This window comes from Patagioenas fasciata, chromosome 2, assembly GCF_037038585.1.
Source record: "Patagioenas fasciata isolate bPatFas1 chromosome 2, bPatFas1.hap1, whole genome shotgun sequence".
NCBI classification, from domain to species: domain Eukaryota; kingdom Metazoa; phylum Chordata; class Aves; order Columbiformes; family Columbidae; genus Patagioenas; species Patagioenas fasciata.
The window spans coordinates 111,631,488-111,658,961 of record NC_092521.1 but is presented as its reverse complement, the minus strand read 5'-3'; the positions used below and the strand labels follow the sequence as shown (position 1 = coordinate 111,658,961).

Genomic DNA, 27,474 nt, shown 5'->3' with positions numbered 1-27,474 from the left:
AATGAAACCAGTCTGGTAACAGGAAAATCCTCCTTCAAACCCCCTAACAAAAAGAGACAGGCAACTCACAAATACCTTCCAGTCCTCTGTGGTTTACTCTTACCTCTGTGACGTTTTCTTGTATTTTCTCCTGCAGGAAAAGAACAAAATACAACTGAGATAAGAAAGCTCTACTGGTGAGGAGGAGAAAAGGAGAGGGTCAGAAATGAGGGGCAATTAAGTGAAGTCACTTTTGCCATGGGATTTCCACAAACCTGATGTAGCTATGCCCTTCTGCTACCCTCAGTGGTGGTTGTCACTAACTTTGGTAGAAAAAGGTGTATTTGCCTGTATGCACACCTTGCCCTTTTCTTTTAAGACAGGGTTGCTGCAGCTAGAAGAGAATGAGTTACTACTCTAAATGACTTAATAGCAAGTCCAAGTGGCAGAAACTTACTTCTACTTACTAGTAGTAAAGTGTCTTTTATGCCTGCGTCCAGCAGACAAGTATGACCTCATCTGTGGAAAGCCCACCTCAGACAGAGTGGTGGTGATGTCACGCATTCAATCACACTGGCTGTGTGGTCACTTAGTGGAAAACCCCAGCAGTTTTACAGCAGCCTTGCACTAAGAAGAAACTCTAGATCCTAGCAAGTTCTCTGCTCCACCAAATCCCAGACAGCACACCACGGAGTTTCACTTCACTGCATGCATCTTGGGACCTAACTGATCTGAACCCAGGACTAGGAATGGCAAGAGCAGATAAGCACACTGACAGCATCTCCTCCCCAAGCCTTACACCACATCAGTTGCAGCAAAGGCTGTAAACCTCTGACTCTTCTTAGCACGGTGGATTCTGTCTTCCACAGCATGCAGTGGAACAAGACGCCAATGCTCAGAGCAAGGCAATAATCATGAGCCCTTCTGCACGTTAGCTGCAGAGCTGTATGGGCACTGTATGTTGTTTGTGAGCTCCTGATCCTAGAACAGCCTTTTCCAAGGGCTTTGCACGGCACCTGGCAAAACAGGGCATTGATTCTACTCAAGCTCAGCTCTGTTTTTATGTTTTCAAGTAAAACTAATGATCTCTAAACTTCACAAGTAGTGATGGGAACAAGCCTCAACGTAGACTGTGATGAAGATTATATGATCAACACCCTGTTGTTTAGCCCTACACTAACAGATGTTCCCCAGCTTTTCAATGTGTAGGTAATATTGTCGGAACGAGTGTACTGCTATAAGCTTCAAGTTCTGTTCTTTCATCTCTGATACTATTGCAAATGGAAAATTGTGTCTAACGCAGAACTAGAAAACACAAACAAGGGTATTGTTTCTTAGAAATAAGAAGAAACATGGCAAAAAGAAGTGTAGTGTTATTATCTACTTAGTAAGAAGCACAAATTACGTCTCCTGGCTGTCAAATGTTTCATCCATTACTACATTCAGATATTCTCCTCATACCTGTTTCTGTACTCTGACCACATTAGAATCATAAAAAATAAAAATTCTAGATATTTACTTTAGAAGGATTTTAAAATATTTCATTTACACTTTACTGTATCAAGGATTACTTATTTACACTTGAACAGATACAAAGGAGTAAAAGAGCAAACATTCAAAGTATCAAGATCCTAGTTTACTGGCATTCAGGATGCTGACACATGCAGGCAGAAATTTGCTTAGACAGATCTGATTCTAAGGGAATTTTTCATTTTAATTTCAGAAGAGTGAAAAGTAGAAATTTCATTCTGAAAAGTTTAGATTTACAAGTTTGTATTCTGAAAAATACAGAACTTCATTAAATCTTCTTCCAAAAAGAAAACGCTGATAAAACCCCCACCTGCCAGGCCATTCCAACACAGATTGATTGAAATATCTTATTCCCACAAAATCAAAGTTTGTTTAAATTTTTATTTCTGCCTTTTTTTTTTAAGTTATGCTATACATTTTCAAATTAAGTTATTTATAAGTTAACTCTTTCCCCTGAAAGCATCTTACAGTGCATTCCAGCAGTCACAGATGGCTTTCCCTTTATTAGTTAATGACTTTCATATCACTTTTTAGAAAGTGTTTCTCTTCCAGCCAAGCTTCACGTTTGAGAAAAAACACCATTCCTTAACTGCTGATTAGCTAAAATTTCCTTGTATATTTTTTGAAGAAGTGACTCAGCCTTAGGATGGTCTTTGCATTTGAGTATGACATCACTTTTCCGATTAGCTACACTTTAATGCTCCTTTTACTCAAGAATATTTTTACTGCATTAAAAAAAAGGTGTACTATCACAGATGAGAGTACTAGGAAAAAAACATTTGCCAAGTCATTAGTTTTAGTCATAACTTTTAAAAAACATACACAGTTTTTATTATTATTGCTTACTGTTTCCACACCTGTAGTCCAATTACAGTGAAGGTTTACACGTACCAAATTAGTAACTGCATTTACAGGCACTGAATTTGCATGTTACAGTTGAAGAGAACATAACAAAAGGAACCCCTTTATAGATTCAGTATCACTACTGCATACACTTGCTTTAAAAGGAACACCACAAGCAGATTCTGATATCCAACAAAAAAAATCCTGCATACCCGAACTGCCAGCATTTCAAAAACAAGGTCTAACTATGCTATTCACCAACATGATAAAAAGATGGTGTTCATAACATAAAGCTGTTTCCAAGTATAGTCTTCAGTTTGCTTTTGGAAACACAGTATCAACATCTACCTGCTTTATGCTTACAAAGCCTCACTCACACCTGCCTTCCATTAAATGAGATCATTACAAATTAGAAGGTGCCTCTTTTAATACCACAACCAGCACCAGCAGTTGGCTGCAACGAGCAACCAGGTGTGAATTAACAAGAGGAAACTGGAGGGCACAGATTTGCATTTGTTTAGGGCGGGGGGGATGTCAGTTGTTTATTTTAAAATAAAAAAAGATGTGAGACAAGCTATCCTGGTTTATCTACCTAGCAGGAGTCTATGCAGAGAGGAACTAGCTGCTAAATTACCTTCAGCAGATGCTCTGGGATCAATCTGGAAACAGACACATCTTCAAGTCAAGCTCAAGGGACACATGATTTTTCAAACAAACACAAACTATCCATCTTTCCCAAGAGAAAAAGAAGGAGAGAGACCTAAAGGAGGTGGTGTTACAGCTTCTCATACCTGTGGGCCATCCTGTGCTCATGCTTGCAAGAGGTTTATTGATATTACCAGATCTCTGTAAGTTCAGTTTCTTTTCCCACTGCACACGTGCCATGCTAGAACTGCCACATTCATTCAACTCCTGTTATCTGCTGTGGAATGTATTACTCACAGGTCTACATTTAGCTTACATTAACAAAAAACAAAACAAAAAAAAAAGGCAAAAACCAAATTAGGACAAGGTAGATTTTTTTCATACTGAAGAGAATTAGCAGATGACTCACACTAGGCAAGCCTTATATTTACCAGTGTAAACTAGAAATAACTTCACTGAACTTAACGCAATTACACCTGCACAACTGTAGTATGAAGTGAGTCAGTCCTAGTACAAGAAGGCTTCTGGAGCCTAATAAAAATAAATCCAGCAAGAATTTTAAAAATAGGTATTTTGAAAGAAATAAAACAAAGCAGTGGGTAGGACGAAATTTTTGACTCAGGTGAGATGAAGTCAACAACAGAATTGAGCCCACTATTCCAATATCTGCTCTCCAGGGATGAATGAATCCTTCATGTAGCCAGAGGAGCAACACAATATACCAGCCCAACATAAAATTAGGAGAGACTTCTGAAGGTATTTAAGCACCAGTAAGATGTAACTAGGTACAGTTATTTGGGCACTCACCTCTCACTGAAATAAATAGATGTGCAAAAATTCTCTCTGTGCTATGATGCCCATCAACTTCTTCAAGGCTTAAGTATCTGTTCCCAGGGTTATGTTTCTACCTCTGCCATTTAATTCCAGTGCACCTTCAAGCAAGCAGCTTTCTTCCTATATTTCCCCTCCAGATTCTTTTCCATTAGTTGGTCAGCTCTTCATCACTGTGGCTTTAGCTTTATGGGGTTTTGCACACCGATTTATGACAGTGGGGCACAAAATTGGAGCCCAAATAACACTACCTTTGAGTCGTTGCAAAAAGCTCCCACCCTCCCTGTGTACCTAGAAACCCAGAGATGAAGATAATTTAATAGAAACTCACAAAAGCTGTGTCTGAATTTGGTAATGACATTCTCAGGCCTCACTCTTCTGAAACAGGTGAGTGAATTAATGCGACTGAATAGGTACGGAGAAGAGCAAGGGTGGAGGTGTTGGGGGAATTAAACAACTCTGCCAACTGCTCTGTTTTTGCCCCATGATCATACAACTCAGAATATCAACCAGCTAGATGAATTGCTCTCTCACTCCTACACAGCCTCTGAGGAATTACCTAAACCACTTAATTTTTTTTACTCATAACAGTAGCTTGGTTAACATGGTGTTATTCCACATTTATTCCACAGAGTTTGGTATTAATGGCACCTTTTCAGTATATGGAGTAAAACTGTGGATACTGCAGAAGTAATAGGAGGATCTTTGCCTAATTTCACCCCTGGAAATTTATACTAAAATCTGAAAGCTAATGAGCACCACACTCACACACTGCTGCTAGAGACTAAGGGTTACAGCTGCCCTTGTATAAGGTCTCTGTAGGCTGGTAACTTCAGTCTGGTGATCCAAAGGCCACCAGCTGATGGACATGCAGGTTACAACCTGACGTAGACACGAGTGAGTGCAAGTGGCATTTTTCAATGAGTTACTGCTTCCCAGCTCATAAATGCTAAGTGCCACAAGGATGTCCTTAGCCTGCTGAGACAGCAAAGCGACTGAATTTTGGGGCCGAAGCTCAGAAACAACACTCACAGTGGCTTAATCTAATGCATTCTGTTTCACTTGGCCATTGCAATAGATTCAGAGGGCACATCCAGTTGGTCAAAGTAGTTTAGCGAGCCAGGTATTTCTTCTGAAGTCCTTCAAACTCAGTGCTCTCCTCTTTGTACCACCAGCTGACAACGCACGAGCCTGGATCGGACACCACATATGCTTTCAGGCTGGATTCGTGCTTCTTGGTGAACAAGAGGGCAACAACTTTTAGGGCACTGAGAGACGAGCTAAAGCGAATCTCCTGCAGTGGTTTAAAAAATTACTGCCCTCAGCTGCCTTGTGTGAAGTGTGTCAGCACCTTCACAGCACAGCTGGCAGCGAGAGCATCCATGCCTGGGCACCAGCTGCTTCAGGGCCAAGTTCAGACTTCTGGGTTAAACTGCCAAAAAAATGGTAGTTTTCAGCAAAGACATCGGGTTTTGTACTGCGACAGCTGAGGCATGGTCCACATTGACCACTCTGTGCTGGAGGCAGAGGAACAAGAAGCTACTAGGACAGTAACTCCTCCAGCTGATGCAGCAAGCCTTGCCAGATCTTGCCCGCAGTACCCTTGTTTTGTCGCTGAGGGTGGTAAACACGATGGGAATTGCACACAGAAAAGGGTAACTCCTGACTGAAGAGGAACATTTTACAAAAGCTGCTTCTTCAGAGGGACCACAGTTGTTAAAAAAAAACTGTTGCCACAAGCAAATATTTAAAATTAGTTATTCATTGGCTCAAGGGGAAAGAGGGACTCTTCTATATTTAGAAGCTTTATAATTAGGATGTTTAAGACGTGAGTGGGAGCTTAATCATCTGTTAACAAAGGCAACCAGCAATGTCTGTCCTTCGGTATTGGAGTCTCACCACGTTGGTAGTTCACGCAAGCCAGGGCTGTTCATCCCTGCTTCCCTGCAGGGCTCCTCTCACCAGCTCATTCGCAAGAGCAGAGAGGAAAAGCTATCTTACCATGATGAAAGATCCACCTCGTACCTCCACATTCCTGAAGGTCTTTTTCTTTGCTTTCCTTTCCTGCCAGAGCTGGGCTTCTGACATTACAATAGGCGTTAAGGCAACACTACTAAAAGCCTGTTTCAAAGTCCAGCAAACCAACAGTGAGGTAAGAAATGAAATTTGGCAAAAGAGAAACAAATCTACCTCACAGTTCAAACCTGGAAGATTCTTCCTGCTCTTTTGTTACCCATCAGTGATTCTGTGGTTTTACTGAATGATATCACTCCCTTTTCCTGTAAGAGCCAACAATTCATGTTTACTGCTTTTGTCTACCTCATCAGTCCAGAAACTCCAAGATTTCCCCTTGATGGCCATGTCTAGGCAGGAGGATTAAGAGTATTTCCCAGCTCCCAAGACCAGGTGCCCTCCCTGGCCATATCACGGTGGTGTAGCAGTTCATACTGGAGCATCACTCCCAGGGAGAGGCGGATGGGGGCTCAGATCAAGCTAGATTTTTTGTCTGATGGGATCACTTAAATAAATTGAAAGTCTTCTCTTTCCGGCAGCTCAATATTCTGAATTACGCAGTGCATTACCAATTAATCGTCATCATCACAGGATTAGTGCTGCATTTATGTAGCGTTACCAAAGCCTGTATTAATAACAACGTATAAACCAATTCATAAAAATCCCATCTCACAGCACAGACTATGGACCAACATCTGTCAAAGCTCAGGATCCTGTGAGAGCCCTGACCAGAACTCAGAAATATATTGAGATGACCAGACTTCAAAGCGTATGATGCCATCGCTTCCTCCTGGGCTTTTAATGCCTTAACTGAACCACGAAGACTAGCTTTCCTGCTTTACTCACTCTCCAGTCAACTTAAGAAAAGAAAAAGTAATTTAATTTTTCTTCTACATGGGCTGTTTACGAGAGCTGTGCTAAAAACAATGAGATCACAGAGATCAGTGACAACAGAGAAGAAAAGGTAAGAAGTGGGTGAGAAAAGTAGAAAATATTCCAGCTGGTTCCAGCTGGTACTTGAAATTTGATGGAGGGTTTATGTGAGATTTTTCAAAAGCAAGAAGAGTCATTTTAAATTGGACCCTGAAATACATGGGAACATAGTGCAATCATGAGAGGATGAGGCAGTGATTTCTCTCGTTTTAAGTACATTAGAGATTCTGCGTGCTCTGAAGCATTGGCATGTGTGATGCAGGCATACAAAGACAAGAGATGTTCACAACTTGAAAGAGGTACAATGATTTCAGTAGAAAGACCGTTGAGAGGCACAACAGATTTACAGATGAAAAAGGAGGGGAAACATTCCTATCTTGGAAACAAGCACTGCTACAAAGTGGAAACGAAGCTTGTGCTCAACTCAAAATCAGTAAATAATCTATGTAAATAATTCTAAGTCAGAAAATATACTCTCTGATTTTGCCCATGGAAAATGCTATTTTGATAAATTTTATCTGATCTGACTGGCCATTGGATTTCACCAGTCTGAGTTTTCTAAACAATTGGACAAAAAGAAACTTACAGCTTTATCTCCAAAATGGATTGCAATTGTTAGGACACACAAACAATCAATCAGTGTCTTCTGTGCTGCCTTTGCTTTGCTGTGACCTTTTGGCATGAGAGGGCTCTTACCTGTGGCTTAACAACCAGTTTCCCCGCTTGGTCATTTGGGGTCTACTAATGTCTTTACCAAGTCCACAGAAAGCATAGCAGGAGAGGCAATGTCTTAAATTCTCCTTATAGAAAAGTCTCTGTGATAGAACAGGCAATGGAGAGGGGCTGAGGGGAGACCTTATAGCTGTCTACAACCACCTGAAAGCAGGTTGTAGCATGGAGGGTGTTGGTCTCTTCTCCTGTGTAGCAAGTGATAGGACAAGAGAAAATGGCTTCAACTTGCACCAGGGAAGGTTCAGATTAGATATTAAGAAAAATTTGTTCACGGAAAGGGCTGTCAGGCATTGGAACAGGCTGCCCAGGGAAGCGGAGTCGTCATCCCTGGAGACATTTAAAAGGTGTTTGGACAAAGTTCTTAGGGACATGGTTTAGTGCTAGAGTTAGGTTATGGTTGGACTCAATGATCTTGAGGGTCTCTTCCAACCAAAATGATTCTACGGCTTGCTCAAACTTTGATAAACAACACTGGCTGTCAGAAGAGGCAGCAAAAGCAGCACAGGAAAAGATTACTTAATTTATCTGCCTTGAATTCTGTATGTATAGGAAGGTTTAGAGCAAGACAGTCTGAGGTACAAGGATCTGCAGGGAGCACTGGAAACCTCTGGCAAAAAACGAGTGCTCCAGCTTTGTCACCAAATGAGGTTTCCATTAAGGCCAACTCAGAAGGGCAAACTCAGTACTGCAACTGCCCTGTACCGGGCAACAGACTGGACTGGGATTTGAATGTGTTGGTATCTTAACTACAGGAGAGGTCAGCAAATGTTGTTCTAAAAACTTCTAAAGGTATCATTTCATGAATGTAGATTTTGTGTAGAGCCAGTACAATTACTGAAACCTTGAGGTTCTTCCTCTATATTTACTTTTTTTTTTTTACATGAGTGATGGAAAACAAACAAAAAAAAAATTTGGTGTGGATTTAGCTGAAGAAAAATCTGAAGTAAAATATGTCTTTTTCTGAAAATCTAACCCATTGAAAAGAATATGATCTATTGTTCATTCTGCTTTTTCTTAGTACGTAAGCAAGTTCACTTGTGCTTCACAAACATCACATTGTCAAGAAAAGTGCGTGCTCATAAAAATCTAGTTACAGGAAAGCACATTTCAGGAACATAAAGTCCTGAGGTCTAAAAAGAATATGGGGCAATTCCCAGTATTCATGCTTCAAAAAAAATAAATAAAAGTAAGGATTGTCAAATCACCATAGTGCATGACATTTGCATATTTACTTGAAAAATACCTCTACACTTAGTCTGGCCAAGTGTTGCCTTCTAGCCGGCCATTCCAGATGAGTTATGAAACTTTTGGCTCTGAAATTAGTTAAGGTGATGACCTGCAAAGTACAGGATGGGTGGTACCTCAACAAGACTATTCTGTAGCCTCTCCCACTGGGAGAGGTTGTGGCACTTGGTGCACAATGGGATCAGAGGGGCTGGGAGGGAAGAAAACCTCTCCGCTGCTCTGAGTGGAGATGTGCTGCACATCATATATAGATAGCACCACCGACCTCCACAAGTGGGATGCAGCTTTCTCGTTAGTATGTCTCAAAAAAAGGGAGCACATACACAATCTTTCCTGTGCATTCTTTAGTTGTATCCTGTTCATTTCCTGAAGAACAGGGTTTGTGAAAATGAGTCATATAAACAAGGAGTGTAGAAGGGAACAACAGTTCCTCTTGGTTTATTCCAAGGTAAAGCAGGATTTTGCAGAGCACATATAGGGGTAATATTGATGTATTGTGTACATTGGAAGTACATAATACCGTTAAACTGGAATTCCATTCCCCCAGTGGCAAAAAAGCTGTTAGACCCTGGAAGAAACAAGTATGTACAGATTACAAACTTATTTTAATTACTGCTACTGTGCAAAATGAACATATTCAGATTCTGCAGGAGCGAAACAGGCAGCTGTCCAGTTAGTTTCACGCAGGGTGGCTCTGTGATTAGTTGCAGCGTGCACAATGATGGGGAGGGGGGAATCATTCTTCATACACTGGATTAAATACTGAGACAGGAAACACAGATTGGAATTACATCAGACTAGACCAGCCGCATGCGTGAAGTCACTAAACAAATCTGCATCTTGCCCTAAGCTCTAGTAAATCTATCTGACTGTTGCTTGTTATTATTTCTCCCTCCAACCTTCCTCCCCCCAAACACAATCCACTCCCTCTGTCTGCTAGTAGACAGCTGGTGTGACGCAGAATTTTAAAACTCATGTTTTTGTGCCAGGCCCTCTCCTGACTCTGGGTTATAGACTGAAACACTCGGATTACTGTTGAACAAGCCTAAACATGGGGAGAAAAAATTGCTGTACAAAGATGCAGTGTTCCCTTTCCAAAAGAAGGTTCACTTCCCCATCCCCACCTCCCAACCACCCCTTCTTCAGCATGCTGGTAGTTTTAAAAAATTATTCAAGCCTTTTAGTGATCGTACTTTGTGTAGTGAGTCAGGACTGCTATTGTCCTAGCAGAGCCTCCTCATTAATAGACCAATTACTAAATGTCATTCTTAGGAAAAGGCAACATTTCAATTTCTTGTGAAGAGTCAATGCTCTTTTTCCGGGCCTCCCAGCACCCCGTGTTTCTCCAGAAGCAGGGACATTGCAGAGGGCAGCCGTCTGAACAATAATGGGCCCCTGGGACAGCCAGCGCAAGTCTATTTGCAGAAGGAAAAGTGGTTTCACAGAGGCTCCCACCCTCAAAATTGCAGGTTGCCGCAGGGCTCGGCATCTTCAGCAGGCTGCCTGCTACACCATCAACACCATTTCTGCATCACTACACCATCACTCTCTGCAGACGGCAAAGAAGGTTGCCCATCTTTCCTCCCTCCACCCCTGAGGCATGAATGACACAGTGTGCCTGCACACAGCTGGCTCCGCCGAATGAGGCACCAGGGCAGAGGAAAGGAGGAGAAGGAGAGAGGGAAGGAAGAGAGGAAAGAGGACAGGGAGGGAGGCAGTGATGCCACCCGCCACAGTCTGCAACTCGAAAATACTACCCCACAGTCTCAGTGTGGGAATTCCTCACCACACAGGGGGAAACTTTGGGAGAGGGAACTGGGATGGAGGGGTGGGGGGATGGAGGGGTGGGTGGATGGGAACAGGCGTTGAGCATACACACAGAGAATGGAGGAGGCTGTGCGAGATTTCTGTTCTTTAAGGCACTACTCCATGCTGTCACCAGCTATCTCACAGGCATCTAGATGCTACAGCAACCATGGGGGGGTGTGCTGTCTTCAGAGGCCTCAGACGTAAGAATGTATTTAAATAAGCAAGTCCTGTCCTTTCCACATACCAGGTGCCATGGTTGCTACAGCGACTCCAGTTATCAAAAGTTTGGCTGCTGTAAAGGAAGAGCCAAGTTCCCTGCCTCTGGCCCAAAAGAGGAGCAGATCTGCCTCCATAAGGCAAATAGGTAATTCAAAATGCAATTTGACATTTCACAGACTGTAAAGATAAGTAGGAACCATTATGAAAATTTACTCCAAGTTATTCAGTAAATTTGCATAACTCAGGAATTTCATTCTTCTCCATTTGCAAAAAGATCTCTTCATTGCAGTCAAGGTAATTAGAAACAGGATCACTGAGCATTTATACAAAAGCCTTTCTCTGCAAAGCACTTTAAAGATGCTCTCTGTACGACATGAATGACATCATCTACACATCCAGTCAAACCGCATCTAAATCTGTAGGCTCTCTGCGGAGCGCAACTAGGGAAGGGGAAGATGACTGAACACACAATGCTAATGGGAACACTGGGAGGGAGAATTTTGACTGGTGTTACAACAAAAACATGGCCAAGATACCAAAGAAAGTTCCCCTCATCCTCTAAAGAAACAAAGCAATGGCCGCCTGAAGAAGAGAACTTCATTTGCCTGAACGAAGACACGCTCAGAAGGTGACACAGAAGCAGTGTTTTATGCAGCATTTGCATCCAGGCTTTTCTTCAAGGTCTCCTGTTAGCATCAGAGGCCAAAAATACCGTGCTACAGATTGGGTGGCATTTTCAAATGTTCTTGAAGGCAGCCCTTGTCCCTCTGATTTTAAGCAAAACTCAAACTTCTAAATAACTTGGCATACATATTGTGATATGAGCTATTTTAATCTGGAAGTAAATAAATGTAACAAATGTTACACGTAGGGACCTGAAGAACTCACACCAACAACTTTTTTTTCTTAATACTCTCTCTGGTTCTCCTCTCCACCTCTTTTATGAGTCAGTACACTCTTTTGTAGATGATCTCCCAATTCTCCCCTCCCAGCCTCAACCCCCACAGCTTCCTCTTCTTTCACTTTTCATGCAAGCCCAAAAAAAAACCAGAGTTCTCCCATATGACTGTTGCTGTCCCTGCTGCATGAATATGAGTATATGAGCATATTTAAATTGTGTATTCAGACTCTTTGCTTAGCAGACACCAGTAACTGCTTACTGCTAGCGAATCCCAGAAAACCAGCTGCTCCACAGGAGGCATGGGAGGAAGTGCGATCTGAGCATCATTTACAGCAACCATCCGAACTGCTCAGCCTTGCAAGGGGGTTTATGCCCTACTTCTGCTCCTTTGCCCACGGGTGCTTGCTGGAGCTTGTGCCATGCGCTCTGCAGGGACTCCCTGCGTGCCATAGCTGTAGCGCAAGGGCTCTGCACAGTCTCAGCTGTTAAAAACTGCACAGATCTTCTGTCTAATTTGTGTTAATCTTGCTGTTGAAATGAGATTTGTGCCAAGTCAGGATTCGTGCTACAGATGGATATTGTGCAACTTTCTGTCTGGGTGAGGAGTTTTGTGCATGAAGAGTATCTGTCCCTAGGAGTGTAAGAAATCACTCCTAACATGATGACACAGACCTACTAACAGCCATTCAAAGTGTCACATTAATAACAAAATGACTCCACAGCCTGACAGATATGGAAGAAAAGCATAAAACTTATCATACATGTCTATATGGATCTTAATATCTAAATTGTCACCTACATCTCCCTCTCTCTACAAGAAAGATTGCGCCAACCACCTCCTGCTGCATGGCTGAGCTCACATGGACTTCTCTATCCAGTCTCACCAATTGCTAAACATGGAGGTCCTCCCAAAGAAGGCAAGGCCGACTGCTGTGACATGAATCAGGCTCCTTGGCAGAGACACAGCCTTGCAAACCTCTTATTGACAGCCATATCATGTAGAGCTATGGCTCTTTGAGAGTTCGGCACCCCTCTTCTTGATCAGAAAATTCAAAAATCCTTAAACATGGATATTACCAACTTTTTTAGAGGCATCCTGATTCCATTGAGTTCAACCAGCCAAGTTTATTACAAACAGTTTCACCAGGGTTTGACCTGTACTCTTAATCTTTTGCAAAATCTCAGTTCTGGTTTATTTGTATTTATAATCACACCTTCAAAATGAATGTGCTTTTCAAATATCCAAGACAACTGCAGACAAATTTTGGCAGAGGCCTGGAGCAGTACTGAGCCTGCCGGAGGAAGGACTATTGCTCAGCTACAATTGAAATTTAAACACGAAGTTGGGCTTAACGCTGTCGGAGAAAACTTTGCAGCATCATGGGGCTAAACAACATTTCTCAAGCCATCAGTTAATTGGAAAACCTAGCTTTTCAAAGAAAACAAACCAAAAAAAAATGTTTCAAAGACTAGTAACTGGGTTCTAATTTCACCCCTGCAAACACATTGGTATCAATGAGGTCGTTTTTCTCAGTATTTACAGCACAGTTCAGGACCAAAACACCCCTATGAATCCAAACAAGCCCTTCTAGAAAACCTCTGATTTATCCAAATCCCCAGTGTTTTGATAGCAATTCACATCTGTAGAGATATGTTTCACAGCTGCTATAGTGTTTTAATGGGTCAACCCTAAAATGTGAACTTCAATCTTGCCTCATCTACCAGTCAGGATCAGACTGTTTCTAGTACTTTGAAAGGGCTGAAGTGATTTTTCGATGGAACAAGACAAGAGAGAATGGAACAGGAAAATCTCATATGAATTGCCGGAAAGAAAAAAAAAAAGAAACACACTAAATAAAAATCCTTTCAAGAGCTGAGTTGGGTTTAATATAGTGTTTGAATCCACCCAAAGCTGGCAGATTAGGAGATGAGCTGGCTTCACAGCCTTTAAAACAAGCACACACACACACACAGAGGATTTTTAAGCGCTGTCTTCCATTGGGTTTTATTTCTTTCTGTATGGACTCCTATCCCACCGAGACAGTTTTAAAAAAGAATTTCAGGAAGAGATTCTTAATTTTCCTTTGAGCCAAGGCTTAAACTCATCTTCCTCCAAAATAACTTTTTTTATATTCTTGTTTCCTATGCAGGATTGCAAGCTTTATAGCAGTGATATTTGAAAAGCACCGAATTAAATATTACAAAGGGAGCCCCTTTATTCTACAGCAGGCTGTGGTCTTCTTTTTACAGCTGCTGAAATAAATAATTGCTCTTTGGGCTGCAGGTATGATTCACTTGTACTACCTCCAGAAGAATAAAAGCTTTTTTATGATTACAGCAAAAACTAGAGAGTGTATATTTTTTCTTAGTCAACATTTTACTATTAAACATGAAGTCTTCTCTCTTTTGTTACCTACAGGACTGATCCATTGATTTAAGATTCAAATAAAATTCACTGGCTGGAACAAAGCAATGCAAAGATTGTGGCAAAATCTATCACTTTACTGAATTACTACATCTCCAAACACTGTACTTTTTAATTAACTTTTTCTAGAGTTGCTGTTCTGCTATTTATTAGAGTATATTCTCTCTGACCATTTTTCAGTCGTGACATTAGCAGCTGGCAGCACTTCTGCTTCCCTCGCTCCTTCAAGGACTATACTGCAAGCTGTTATGGGTTAGTCTAATGCTAAAACTCAGCCCTTCTTCACACTATGGGGAGAACAATATTATGGATCAACCTGACCTCGACAAACCTTAAAACTAGTTGAGTCATTCATACCCACATAGTAGCTCACCCAAACTAAGAACCAGCTGCTGCCTCCAGCACATTCCCAGCACCCACTTGCTAACTAGAGAGACCTTCTCAGTTCTTCCATGAATCGTGACAGCCACAGGAAAAGTGAAATTCAGACCCAAGAGACCTACAGAGAGCTTTCCTGATGCGGTCCTCTGAGAAGTAATCCCTGTCTATATTTGTTAGGAAAGGCAAACCAGAAACAGGGTGGCAGCAGCTGTACTGAAATACCATTGAAGGTAGCTAAGCTCTGCTTCCAGGGTGAACAGGGCTTCAGTTTAAACCCTGTCCCTCAGGAGGCTCAGGAGGACTGAAACCAAGACCAAAGACAGCCTGAGTGCCTCTCTCACCTCTGGAAAGGAATTAGCATATTCATATTTTCCACTTGAAAAGTGACTAATTCACACATTTCCTAACCAAGTGGTGCTTTCTGAGAGGCTTTTTTAACCTCTACTATCTCCTGCCAACTAAAATATTTGGGGACAAAGACCACTGTGTAGAGCACACATCTGAAATGGAAGGGAGCTCTATGTTTTCCTGTTTACGATGGCCATGTAAATGAAACAAAGCAGATCAGGATACTGTCACTGGCAGAACCAGCTGTTCTGTATGTGACATTTTTCAAATAAGGAAACCTAAAAATACCATAGAACACATACAGATAAGACAGGGAAACAGATAACCAAGCAGTGGCATGCTAACACTTGCCAGATCATCTTCAGTCATTAAAGCTCCATGTTTTCCCATTGAAATCATTTGCTGCTTCACCACTTATTTCAGGGACAAATCTGGATCTTACACAAATGTTCACAATGGGACCTCTTCAGGGTCAATAGGATGCACGGTGCTTTGCAGAGGAAGCTGAAGAAATGCCCTAACTGCTGAAATGTTGTTCCAGATCTTCAGTAAAATCATGATGTTTTCAAAGACACTGATTTATATGTGTTTCTATCTACTTTCCTCATCAGATGTCTTAAACCAATTCTACACTGACAGTTTTGAACAGCAGAGTCCAAAAAATGAGGTCAAAGTCAAGCATCCCATTTGAGTCACAGTTCAGAGATTGCTGCTGTTTGTAATTTCATCTTCTGCAGCATGAGGAAGTACTGCACTGAGAATGAAGGGATTTATTATGCATTTAGCAATTTAATATTATAATCCCAGCTACTGGGAAGAAGGTTAAAGTCCATTTTCTCTCCTTCTGCAATGCTTAAAGCATTGCAAGGGCACCAGCAGATGCCAGTGATGCTGGTAATACTGCAACAGCTAGAAACCAAGGTTTTATTTTTCTGCATAAAAGCAACCAAAATCAAACCAAAAAATATCTCCAAGCTGGGTCATCAGCTGTCATAAACTAGCACATCTCCACTGAAACTGGCAAAGCTCTTTAGATATATGCCTCTGCATTCTTCAATGCCATCACACATGACACCTAATCCTAGTGTTGAAAAGGGCTTCAGTGCTTTCTCTGTTCTTGAGAAATAAGGAGGTAACTGAAGGCACTTCACGGAGCTTTAAGAGTCCTAATTCCAAGCTCTGCTGCTAACAGTGCCCTGTAATGGATCCCACCTAATTTTAACTAATATATCGTGCAGAGCAGAAGGTCCTGAGCTTAATAGTGTGAGTTATTAGCAATCGTCGGAGTGGAGGACAGACTCATAAGCAACCATGTACACAGTGTCCAAGCCTGGCACTGAATAAGACAAGTCTGAATAAAAGACTGCCTTCTGGACAGAATCCATGGGGGAAGGAAGACAGATCAGGGCAAGAGACTCAAGACCCTTCTTCTGGCAGCAGCAGCTATTGAGAAGCCACAAGCAAACAATCAACACATCCTTAAGAAACACAGGTTCTTGCAGGCTGAACTTGTCAGCCCTTGTGAGCAAGCACTGCTTGGGAACCAGAGGCAACTGTTCAAAGACAGGCCCTGTGTGAGGAAAGAGAGATCCCTGCAGTCCAGCTGCAGCCGAGCAACCAAGGAGATCCGCTCCTGGACTAAAGAGGGGCTCAGCAGGAGCGTGTGTGTAACCTAGCGAGGTGCAGAGGTGGCTGGCAGCCTCCCTGGCAGCCGGGGAGCGGGAGCAGGTGTCTGCTTGTGGGGACAGGGAGTCACAGGGTGGTGGAGAGGCACTCCCAGGAGGCCGGCAGCCCTCTGCAGCTGAGAGGGGAAGCCCCATCTGAGATATCCCTGAAGGGATGTGAAGCTGCTCCCAGCTGATTCATTTATGATGATGATGAAACACTGAAGGGTGTCCCTGCTGCAGAGAAAGCTGGTGCATTCATTCCAGGGAAGAAAGAAACCTGATGGCTGCATGTCGGGTGCACGCCGCCAGCTCACTGGAGTGAGCTCCTACAGGGAGAAATCCAGAAGAAACCTCTCCCTGACATTCTGGCACAACATAAGAAAAATGGGCAAAATTGTCCAGTCTCAACTTTCAAGATTTGCTCCAGAGAGTTTCATGTACCTCTAATGGTACCTTTACCCAGGAAACAGCTTATTCAGAAACTTTACCTGAAATTTTATTAATAACAAACCACTAAAAGATTATTTTCTAAGCTGTGATAAAATGTAAATTAATATCTAATAGGTCATGTATAAAAGACAACGTTTATTTCATAGATCTCTGGTTTGAGGCACCCAAATACTTTGCCACAGATGAGTTATTGCCCAGTGAGGCAATTTGTCACGCTTCCTTAAACCTGAGAAAACGTTATGGGTCCACTGACTTGATTCTCTTATAAACTGCTGCACAGAATCATTAAGCCATGAATATGTATATGTCAAGTAAAAACATGTTGTTGCATTAGTATTTTAGCTCATTCTCAAACTGTAAAAGCAAAAGGAATCTGTACGTGGCCTATGGACCATTGCCTCATACTGCTATCATTACAAAGCAACAAGGCCAGCCTGACCAAGCAGCTGTGTGTTGCACAGATACATAGGGAAAAGGAGAAAGAAATCCTTTGCATTCCACTCCAGAGGCAAATTCAGTATCTTGTCTGACTCTTACATCAACATATGAGTCACGATGCAGCAGACACGTGGCTTCAGCCTTGTGAAAACCTGCACTTTGTACGCTGTCCAGAAGACTTCCCTAGTCCTTGAAAATACACTTCCCATGCCCAAACCTCCAAAGGCCAACCATCCTGCAGGACAGAACAAAACCAAGTAGGCTGAGATGGGGTGAAAATTAAAAGAGACCTCTTCCCCACCCTCTGGAAAAGCCAGGTATTGCAAGAGGTGATCAGTATTGGTTTGTCCACTGAGTCACTGTAAATAAACATAACACCTGGCACCAGGGGTGAGAAAACAGAGAGGAAGGTACCAGAGTTGCCATTGGTGAAGTCCTACTAAGGAGATGCCCAACACAATGCTGAGCATCTGAAACTGTTTAGATCACCACAACCCTTCTCATTTAAGAAGGGGTGTCAGGATCAAATGACCTACTGGGTATGTGCCTGCTGCAGACTACAACTACCCTGGCAGCTTCAGCCAGCAGCATGCTATCTCTTGCTACCTGTACAACACTGCTCTGGTAGCACTGTTTGTTGTGCTTTTTAATCAATTCTTGTGTGATACGGCTGTCAGTGTACCACAGGCAGGGGGCAAGAGACATCTTCTCAAGTAATATCTGACCTCTCCAGGATGAAGCATTTTATTTAAGAGTTAATTAAGATGGTTGTGCACATCTAATCATTCTTACACATACAGGCATGCATAAAAATGGACAAGAAAAGTCAGGAAACATGATGTCAAACCTCAGTCTGCGATCAGTTTGCCTCTGTGTGTATGCACATGCTAAAAGCCTCCATAAAATGACTGGGAATGGAAAATCTTGTACAGACTTTAATTAGAGCAGAACACATTTCAGTTTTCATCTTGTGATTAAGAATTGTACCAAAAAAAATGTCTCCAGTTTAGGCGAAGAAATCTCAAAAATCAGAAAGGACATGTTTGTTACGCTCACACACACTGCCAACAGAGAGGGCTATACTGAAAAACAGCTTGAGTTATTACACATCTAGAATAAGTCTTACAGTTTTGCCAAATTTCCGAAAGGTAGAAGAGACCAGAACTTGATGTATAATATGCAGACACAGCCTTGTACTAACAGCAGGAGAAATCCCAAACTACAATGCTGCTGAAGAATTACCTATGAACTTCAGGTGGAACACGAACCAGCATGCTCCTGAACTCCACGTTAGACAGAAATTCAAGGACTCCTAATACTACAGCATGGCACAGACTTGAAAATAAGAGGGTTTGTTTTGTGCGGCTGTTCTATTTGGAAGGCTTACAAGACAGCTGTCACCTACGTTGATTAAGTTCCTTCACAAAACAGGCTTCCTGGAGTGATGCCTTGAAAGAAATACATATTCATGCACATCTCTTAGACTGCTTGGAGTTCTACAGAAGTTTTGGATGTGCTTTACAAAATACGCCATTGCTGCTCACAGAAAATAACACTCAAAGAGCAACTCAAGTTTCTCTTGGACCCATTCGTTTTTAGTTATTAGTCTACTCTTTCTACACTTTCTAGCTGCTGCTGTTCCCTAGCCTCCTTGCTCCCTTCCTTCCCCCCTTTCCCTTGAGGGCTGTAATTTTAATAACATATGAAGCTGAAGAAAAAAAACAAACAGTTCTGAACACAGGGAGGGATGCAGCTTAACATGGTAATAACCCTCTTTGCCTTGGCCAAAAACTGATGGGCAAATAAATGCTTTGCTGCCAGTAATGGATCTTATTGCTGGTATACAGTATTTTACATACTGAGAATCTGAAAAAGACACCAGACACTGACTCTAAATAAGCTATGCAAACTCTACAGCCTGTAAACTTTTACTTCTCTGCAGTGCCAAGTTCTCCTTTAAGCACAGATACTTTTTTTCTAGCCAGGCGGCAGTGTCCCACCATTTCATGGCAAGTCAAGTATAATGTATAAATTAATAAGTACAATCCAATCCATGGAACATGAGTTTGATGCCATTACAAATGCTGTTAGAAATGTTTTCCAATTGTGCCTTCTCTGCATGTTTTGTCCTTATCAAGCATGTCAGTGCCAGAAATGGTGTATGCTTCCAGGGGAAAAAGACATCTTCTGTATGTTGCATCTTAATGGTAAGATTATTGAAAACAGAGGATTCAATAAAGCACCATTCAGGCTACAACAAAACTTTTCTAGTATAGCAGCTAAAGTAGTTAGCTTGGCAGTAACTCCTTATATTTTACAATGCCTCATTAATGACATTTCTACATTCCCACTGGAAAATGTTTGCTCTCTGCAACAAGCGGTTCAATTGAAGGAAGCAAATGGATCTTTTGCTAAGATTAAGTCACTGTATTTACGGATAACAGGTGTGGAAACTCCTGGCAGATTTTGAAGGTACCGGCAAGAAAGGGAAAAGAAAGCACTACGACAATGGGAGGAAATGGGAGAAGGATATTTAGGAAAAAAAAAAAAAAAAAAAAAAAGTACTACTCACAAGCCTCGGAGGCGAAGCCAGATCTTCTCTATTTGCTCCGGCTGCAGGTATTTCAGAGAGTTGCTCTCAAATTCTTCGATTTCCTTAGTGGGCGACTCCATGGCTGCCGGTGAGGGCTCGGGTTAAGGCTGGGCGCGGACGGGCGCTGCCCCCACACACACACATACGCACACGCTCCCCTCCTTTAACGCTGCCCGGCAGCCGACGGCATTTTTGGCCGCCGCTTCTCCCCCCGCCCCGCGGGGCCGCGCGGGCAGCCCGCGAGCGCTCAGGTGCGCGCGGGGGGCGGCAGCCATCCTCGGGCTGGCCCGGGGCCGGGGGGGGCGGGGAGCGCGGATCGGAGCCGCGTCCCCATTCCGCGAACCCACGCGGGTTTGCCCCCTTTTTTTTTTTTCTTATTTTTTCCTTTGTTTTGTTTTTTGTTGCTGTTCTTCTTGTCTTTTTACAATAATCCGAGGATACGCTTACAGCCAAGACCAGCTGAGGGCTCTTTACGAAGGGCGGAGGGGACGACAAACCCCTCGCTGACAGCCCGAGCTGCCCGCACGGCAGCTGGGCCAGGAGCGGGGCGGCTGCACGGGGTCCCGCCGCCCCGCGAGCCGCAGCCAACGGCACCTCCGGCCCCCGGCCCCACTCCCTGGCACTATTTTATTCCACCCCTCCTTTTCCCACCCCAACTTACCGGCAGCGCTGCTGACAGGCTGAAAACCTGAGAACTGAGGGGAAAGTCGTCTGTCAGCATAGCCCGGGCAGGGCTTCGCCCTCAGCCTCCCGCACACACGCACAGACACGGGGGCGCCGGGGGGAACGGGCTGTTGGGAGAAAGGCTGGCTCTGACTGGAAACCCAACCAAGCCAAACCATTAGAAAAAAAAAAAAAAAAATAAAAGGAGGGGTAAATTAGAGAAAGTGAGCGACTCACTCCTGGCAAACAGCCATCTGCTTCATTGCAGCCAGACTGTATTCCCGAGAGAGGGATGCGCAGCATGGGCTAAAAGGCTTCAACTGGGGCAAAACCCACTTTAAAATAAATACATCGGTAAACCACCGTTGCCTAAAGCCACCCAAAACACGGCAGGGCAGGTCTGTACACTAAAGAGAGATCAAGCCCAACACGTTACTCACGGATATACCAATGCCTTTCAAGAAGAACCACAAACAATACGTTATAGGAGAGTACACTATTCATAATGCACGAGGCTTGAAACAGGACCTCTGGCCCAAACCCAAGACATTTGCACAGAGGAGGTTAAAACCCCAGTTTTGCAATAGGATGCAAGCTTTCAGGGTCCCCCGGGGCACCCTCATGCCAAGCCTGGGCACAGCAGGGAGCACTACATGGGGCACCCCTCTCTACACCTGTAGGGTACCTGCTCCAGGCAGGAGGACGGACCAGGATTTCCTTCATTGCACAGACCTGATCAAGGGTAGGTGGCAAGAGGATGGGGCCAAACTCTTTTCAGTGATGCCCAACAACAGGAGGAGGGGCAACAGGCACAGATTGAAACACAGAAAGTTCCATCTGAATAGGAGGAGAAACTTTTATTTTGGGGGTGCCAGGGCACTGGAACAGCCCGCCCAAAGAGGTTGCCGAGTCTCCTTCTCGGGAGATATTCAAGATGGACTAATTCCTGTGTGATTGTGTACACATACGCAGGCACATCGCAAGAAGAGCCAGAGGCCAAAAATGCATTGCAAAGAGCAAGTTTTATTCTAGTTACTTCTCCACACCTAAGCTCCCAGGCAGAGGTGACACCAACGGGGACGCAGGCCCTGGTCAGTTCAACCCTGCTGGAAGATCGCTGGGCCTGCTGAGCTCGCCTGTATTTCAAGGCTTCAGGCAGGCGCAGCCTCCCGCTCTTTATCACAACAAAGCAGGAATCTCAGACATAGCGATAAGGTGCCTAAAGTTTCTCACAGGCCTGTGTTATCTAACACAGAAGTTCTACTCATCCAGCACACAAGGTCACAATGAGTGTGATGTATGTGCTTTTTCTACAGACAGGTGCAAGTCACTTGAGCATATTTACATTTAACTAATCTCCTCGCCAAATCTTCTGCTATATTCCCATACAGTGACCTCCACTAGGTGAACCTGCTTTAGCTGTTGTGTTGGACTAGATGATCTCCAGAGATCCCTGCCCACCCCAGTCATTCTGGGATTCTGTGATCAATCACTTCTTCAACTCAGACAAGATCCCATGCATGCCTCTACTGAGTTAAAGTTATTGACATGGTGCTTTCAGCCAAAGCCACTTGAGCAGAGGGAAAAGAACCATCAAAACATTATTGTCCTATCCTTAACATGTTTTGTCACATGTTGCAGAAGTTGCCTCTGGAGAAGCAGCACTTGTAACAGAGGAGTCCACCATGTGAGGGAAGACATGTTCCCATGAAAATATGGTTGCTGGTGACTACTTTCAACTCCAGTTGCGCAAGTCCATATGCTGACACTGAATAGTTTGTGGAAATGTGAAGAATAGATTGATCAGCCTAATCAAGCAATCCCCTGTTTAAATGACTTCAATCAGTTCTTAGTCATGTAACTTGACTACTTGAAAAATCTAGCCAAGCAAAGCAGAAACACACCATCCTGCCTGTACAGAGGTTCTGATACCCCATGGGGAAAAAAATAACATTGCAGATCTATACATCTGTACAAAATCAGTGGGGTTATTCCTTTGGGCTCTGTAAGTGCAAGAGGGCATGTAACTGGGATCGGGCACTGAAACTGTGCTGCTGAGTTGGTGCAACCATTTACCAATTTACACTCTTCTTTCTGCATATTCAAGTGTCCTTTTCATACACATGAAAACTAGAAGCCTTGCATCCACTAATGAAAAAGACAGCTTTCACTGAGGACAGGGGGGAAGAGTTAAAAAAAAGTTTTGAGGTAAAACCACAAATCTTTAAACTTTTCTTCCAAAGTAGGAAAAGTGCCAGGGTTCATTTTAATCTAGTGAGATTAGACACTGCTCCATAAGAAGTTATATCGTATTGACAGAAAGAGAACTGAATTAAATATACTGAATCAAAGCTTACATTATGGAGTTTTACCAACTTTGTGGCACTTTTGACCTTGTCAATAAGATGTCCAAGTCATTCATCAGTAAGACCCAGAAGCTCAGCCACTTGTTTCATAGGTGACAAGTAATCATTTCCCTACTTCTTATTTCGGTGTCTCCGTCTGAGAACCAGCACAGCGTTGCCACTCTACCTACAGGAAGGACGGTGAGTTCCACTGATGAGGAGGAGACTCTGAGACTAAGTTATTATCATCCCTCACCATTTCTGTATCATTTTGCCAACATGCATACAATATGCATTTGATATTAGACTTTCCAAATGCAAAGCATCCCATTTAAGGAAACGCTTTATAGCTTTTAGTATTCACACGAATCAACACAGAGGTACTGAGATTTCTATTTTGCTATAGGAGGCAAAGCTCTCTCACTCTTATGTCCTGCAGGCTTTAGATATTTAAAAAAAAAAAGCCTCACGTGAAAACCAAAGTCAGGTATTCCACCCCATGGACACATGGCCTACCACAGTTACATAAAGCAGCCAGAAGAACAACAAACCCCATTTACACTTCATTTTTTCCTGTATAGTTTGTTCAATTCTATAGCAGGATGCACAGAATTGCATTTTTCCTGTTCCGCTTTAGTCAGGAGCATTTTCCATTAAGTTAAATTTATTACCAGGAATCATCATTGGAACAGAGATGTATTACCAACATGCCACAGCCCATACACTTGTAAAATAACATTTTCCCTTGAAACAATAAACATATCAGCTACAGCTCAAGACTAAAATATAAGTCAACAACAATCTGATGCTGGTATAACTTGCATGTCTGTACCTTACCCTTACGTTATCTATTTAACCAGTGACTCATTCTTTTCTTCAGCAATAATTGGCCAGTCACGATTAGCAGAACCCAGGCAATTTTCACCTTCACTATGTTATTATTTACTATAAAAATTCTGCATTTAAAATACCAGGTAATTCCAGAAAGAACATGTACGTAATGACAGAAGACAAAAAGTTAAGAAAAGAAAAGCAAAACCAATTCTTTTCAGCTGATAGCTAAAAGCAAATACAGAGTGATGACTAAGAATTAAAGAAAAGTTACTACAGGCTGCAGAAATATCAGAAAAATTATGAACTAGTGTCATAGTTCTGAAGATATAATGCAGGGAAGAGATATTGGGCAGGTGAAGATAGCAAGGTGGAGAGAAGAAAAAAGAGAAATATGACATTCTGTGCCAGGCTAGGATGCCTTCACATATTTGAAGAACTAAATTAACACTGAGTGGTTCCCGTTAAAAATGTGACACCAGAGAACATAGATATCTTCCAGGCCTTGAGTGGTACGTGGCCTTTTGTTTCATTGTATTTTGACCTCCAAGAGCCTTTGAGATCACAAACTACCAAACACAAGGACTGTGCATTCTGATAGCTAGTTGTAAAAACAAATAAAACCGGGAAGTCGAGACAGGGGCCAAATCAGAAGAATGGGAGAATGGAGACAAAAATGCCATTGCACTCAACTGCTGACGAAACTGAGGGCTGGACCAGTGTGATGTCACAGCAATTATATTTACAGGAATTATGGGCAGAGAGAGATCTCACAGCATTTGCAGGAAACAAGGTGATATGCAAAACATGAACTGGGAGAAGAGCAAGCACTGGCAAGAACACCACCAGTGATGGAGCCTGTGGAAGCCAATGGCAAGTCTAAAGGCAGCCACAGAGGAATTAGGAGCATGTCTGAGGATGCTGCTGCTGCCAAAGGCAAGCATTTTTACAGTTGTGACACTTAGCTGAGGGAAGTTGAGACAGAGACAGCAGTTTATCTGCTCAATGCAGGCAGAGATGATTATGATGAGAGAGTCATGACACAGGGTGGCTTCCTGCCCCATTTGATTTAGTGTCATGACACAATGTGGAGCTGAGGTAGGAGAGAGGTCCCTAATGAGATCCCACACAGCAGCAGCACTGTGGTAATAAAGTAAAATAAGCTATTAGGAAGAGTCTCTCCCCTTCATTTCCCACTACCTCCCCATTTGGCTTTGCTTTGTGTAGAAGACACTAGAAAAAGAGTAACTTGGGATGTCCTAAAGATAAAGTTTCCTTCCTTCCTTCTTTAACAAAATTTTACAGTATAGTAGCTGGTTTTTTCCTTCCCATGATGAAGAAACTCAAATAATTAATTAGAGGCAAGAAGGAATTCCCAGCAGCTGAGGCAGCATGAGGGTCCTACCTGCTACCTGGCTCAACAGACACTTAGCACCTCCAGCAGACTGGTCGCTTGTGCCCTGGAGAAGGTCACCTTATCCTCCTGATAGCATTCAACCTAATGACTGCAACACTACATCCAGGGAGGATCTCTGAAATACCTGATGTTGATTTTCAGAAACCTAGTTGTTTAATGAATGCTATCCTTCCCATTGCCGGGTGCTAAATTCTATCAGCTCTTAGCTGATAGAATTTCCTTTTCCTTTTCCTTAGAGTAGTTATTAAGGAGACATCCAGGTATAGCTGCTGCAATTGGTGAGCATCTTCAGTTTTCTGCAATTGAGTGAGATCCTCAAACATAACCAGCAGGCAGCTGAGTCAAGTTGAGAAACATTCAAGAAAAATAGACAAGTTAGGAGCTGTAGAAGTATGAGTAATTCCCCAGATGGTCCTCTTTCCACTTGTGTACTACAAGGGACCACCCAGAATGTTTGCTCTAGGAACCTCTTTTGAATGATACAAAGAACTGTGCAAGCAGCCATAGTAAGCTGTTTTCTGACAAGAGGGAAGACACCTGTACCAGCTTGGGGCATATGCTGTCTGCTTACACTCCTTCTGCAGTGATGATGGAACATGACGTTACTCTTCACTGCCTGTACCTACTTCATTGCCTGTACCACTTCCCTTTACACGGATGCTCACTGCTGAACAGTTTATGTGTTACACATGTCACTGCCTTTTGGTGGTGAGGAAAGCAGTTACAGAACACATCTTTCTGCCCGTTTGATTTTAAGGTACAGAAGGGGTAACAGGGAAAAATAGGAATGCAGGTTATTGGTATCACCATGTTTGAGCTCAAGTTTGGGATTCCCTTGCTTGTTAGTCTTGTCAGTCTGATTTTGTGATAGGTGCCAGCAAGACAGCAAACACCAGGACAGCAGCTGTAGCTGTAAAAAGTTATGAACTTGTCCCGTAAGTATCTGCAATGAATACACATCATCTCGCTTGCCTTGTCCTTAAACAGATGCCCACCTCATGGTGAGCAAGAGTAGCTTCCAAAAGGGTGACGTTTATAGGCTGAGCAAGCAGCAGTGCTTCAGCTCTTGCACTCATGTTGCTGCACAGAGGCAACAAGTCATCAGCACAAAGCAAGTCCAGCTCTGAAAGGCAGGAATGGCACCACCTGGTTCACTCCATTTAAAGTGTCCCAAAACCAGGGTTCTTTTCCCACTGTGCATGCAAATGGGACAAATTTACACACAGAGACAAAATATTGTTTATTACAAGTGAAAGACTGGATTTCCCTCTGCTGCTCTGTTACCTGGCAGGAGGTCCAGGGCAGGACTCCTTCCTAAACCCTGAAAGAAGCTCTCTTGCCTCCTCCATTCACCTGTGGAAGAGGAGACATGGCAATCATCTCAGACAGCTTTTGCATGGTCCCTTCCTTGGGCACTAGGTCCTCTCTGTCAGTGACAAAAAAGAATGAAGAGCAATGCAGAGGTCCCAGGCAGGCCAAATGAACCCTGCATCAGCCTCCTCTTCCACAGAACATAGATTTGGGTAAATGGGGGCTATGCCCTCTTTACCTCCCCTTCCTCAGTCCAGGACCATACTTACATTCATGCTAAAAGCCTCTTCATTTAGCCCTGTGCAGCAAGGATCTTAATTACAGGAATTTTTCCTTCCTTACTAAGCGCACTGTTCTGCAGAACTGCAGATGCAGGAGGATGCTGCAGACATGCAGCAGAGAGGTGTTAAAAGGCAGCTGAGGTGGATAGCATCCACAGTGTGCCTCCATGAGAGCAGGCATTTCTGCAAAATACAAAATATCAGGGTGTGCAGGAGCAGGTCTGCCTTTCTGAGGGTGGTGGTACAGGTATTTCATAAGTGAGTCCAAGATAGAATGGTCAGAGCCACTTCTGACATACTGCATGGCTGTAAACTAGGCTCTGTCCTCAGATTAAAGTCCCCAACAACAACTTTCCTTAAAAGCACCTACAGTTCCTTTCTTTTACTTTCTAAGCAAGGACTAGAAAAAGAGTGGGAAAGCTCAGAGTCTGCTTTGCAGACTTCACCAGAGCTATGTGGGTTTAGCAATAACATTTAAAAGGCCCACTGCAATGCAACCAAAAATGCTTCCAAGGCAGTAGCATGTCTAATGTAAACAGCACAAGCAAACTGGAGTGATAATTTCAAGCAGCAAGATTTCTGAAGTCTTTGCTGGACTACAGCAAAAACAGCTAAGCTACCCCACGCTGGAAGAGTGCTGAAAC

At 43.0% G+C, this 27,474-nt stretch overlaps 1 protein-coding gene across 9 annotated transcripts in view; it reads right to left on the bottom strand.

Moving 5' to 3' along the window:
• The window catches only part of PDE1C (phosphodiesterase 1C), a 380,734-nt gene that overhangs the window by 245,012 nt on the left and 108,248 nt on the right, over positions 1-27,474 (bottom strand). Inside the window, exons 1-3 of one of the 9 annotated variants that reach the window (XM_071804708.1) lie at positions 20,644-20,788; positions 19,962-20,064; positions 104-130 (exon numbers count right to left, since the gene is read on the bottom strand). The exons of 6 other annotated variants lie outside the window; for them this stretch is intronic. In XM_071804708.1, coding sequence (XP_071660809.1) covers positions 104-130; positions 19,962-20,062 — 128 coding nt within the window. In that variant the 5' untranslated portion in view covers positions 20,063-20,064; positions 20,644-20,788. Of the gene's footprint in view, positions 1-103; positions 131-19,961; positions 20,268-20,643; positions 20,789-27,474 lie in introns of those variants that run through there. 2 more of the 9 variants (XM_065832653.2, XM_065832654.2) reach the window with 2 other exon arrangements.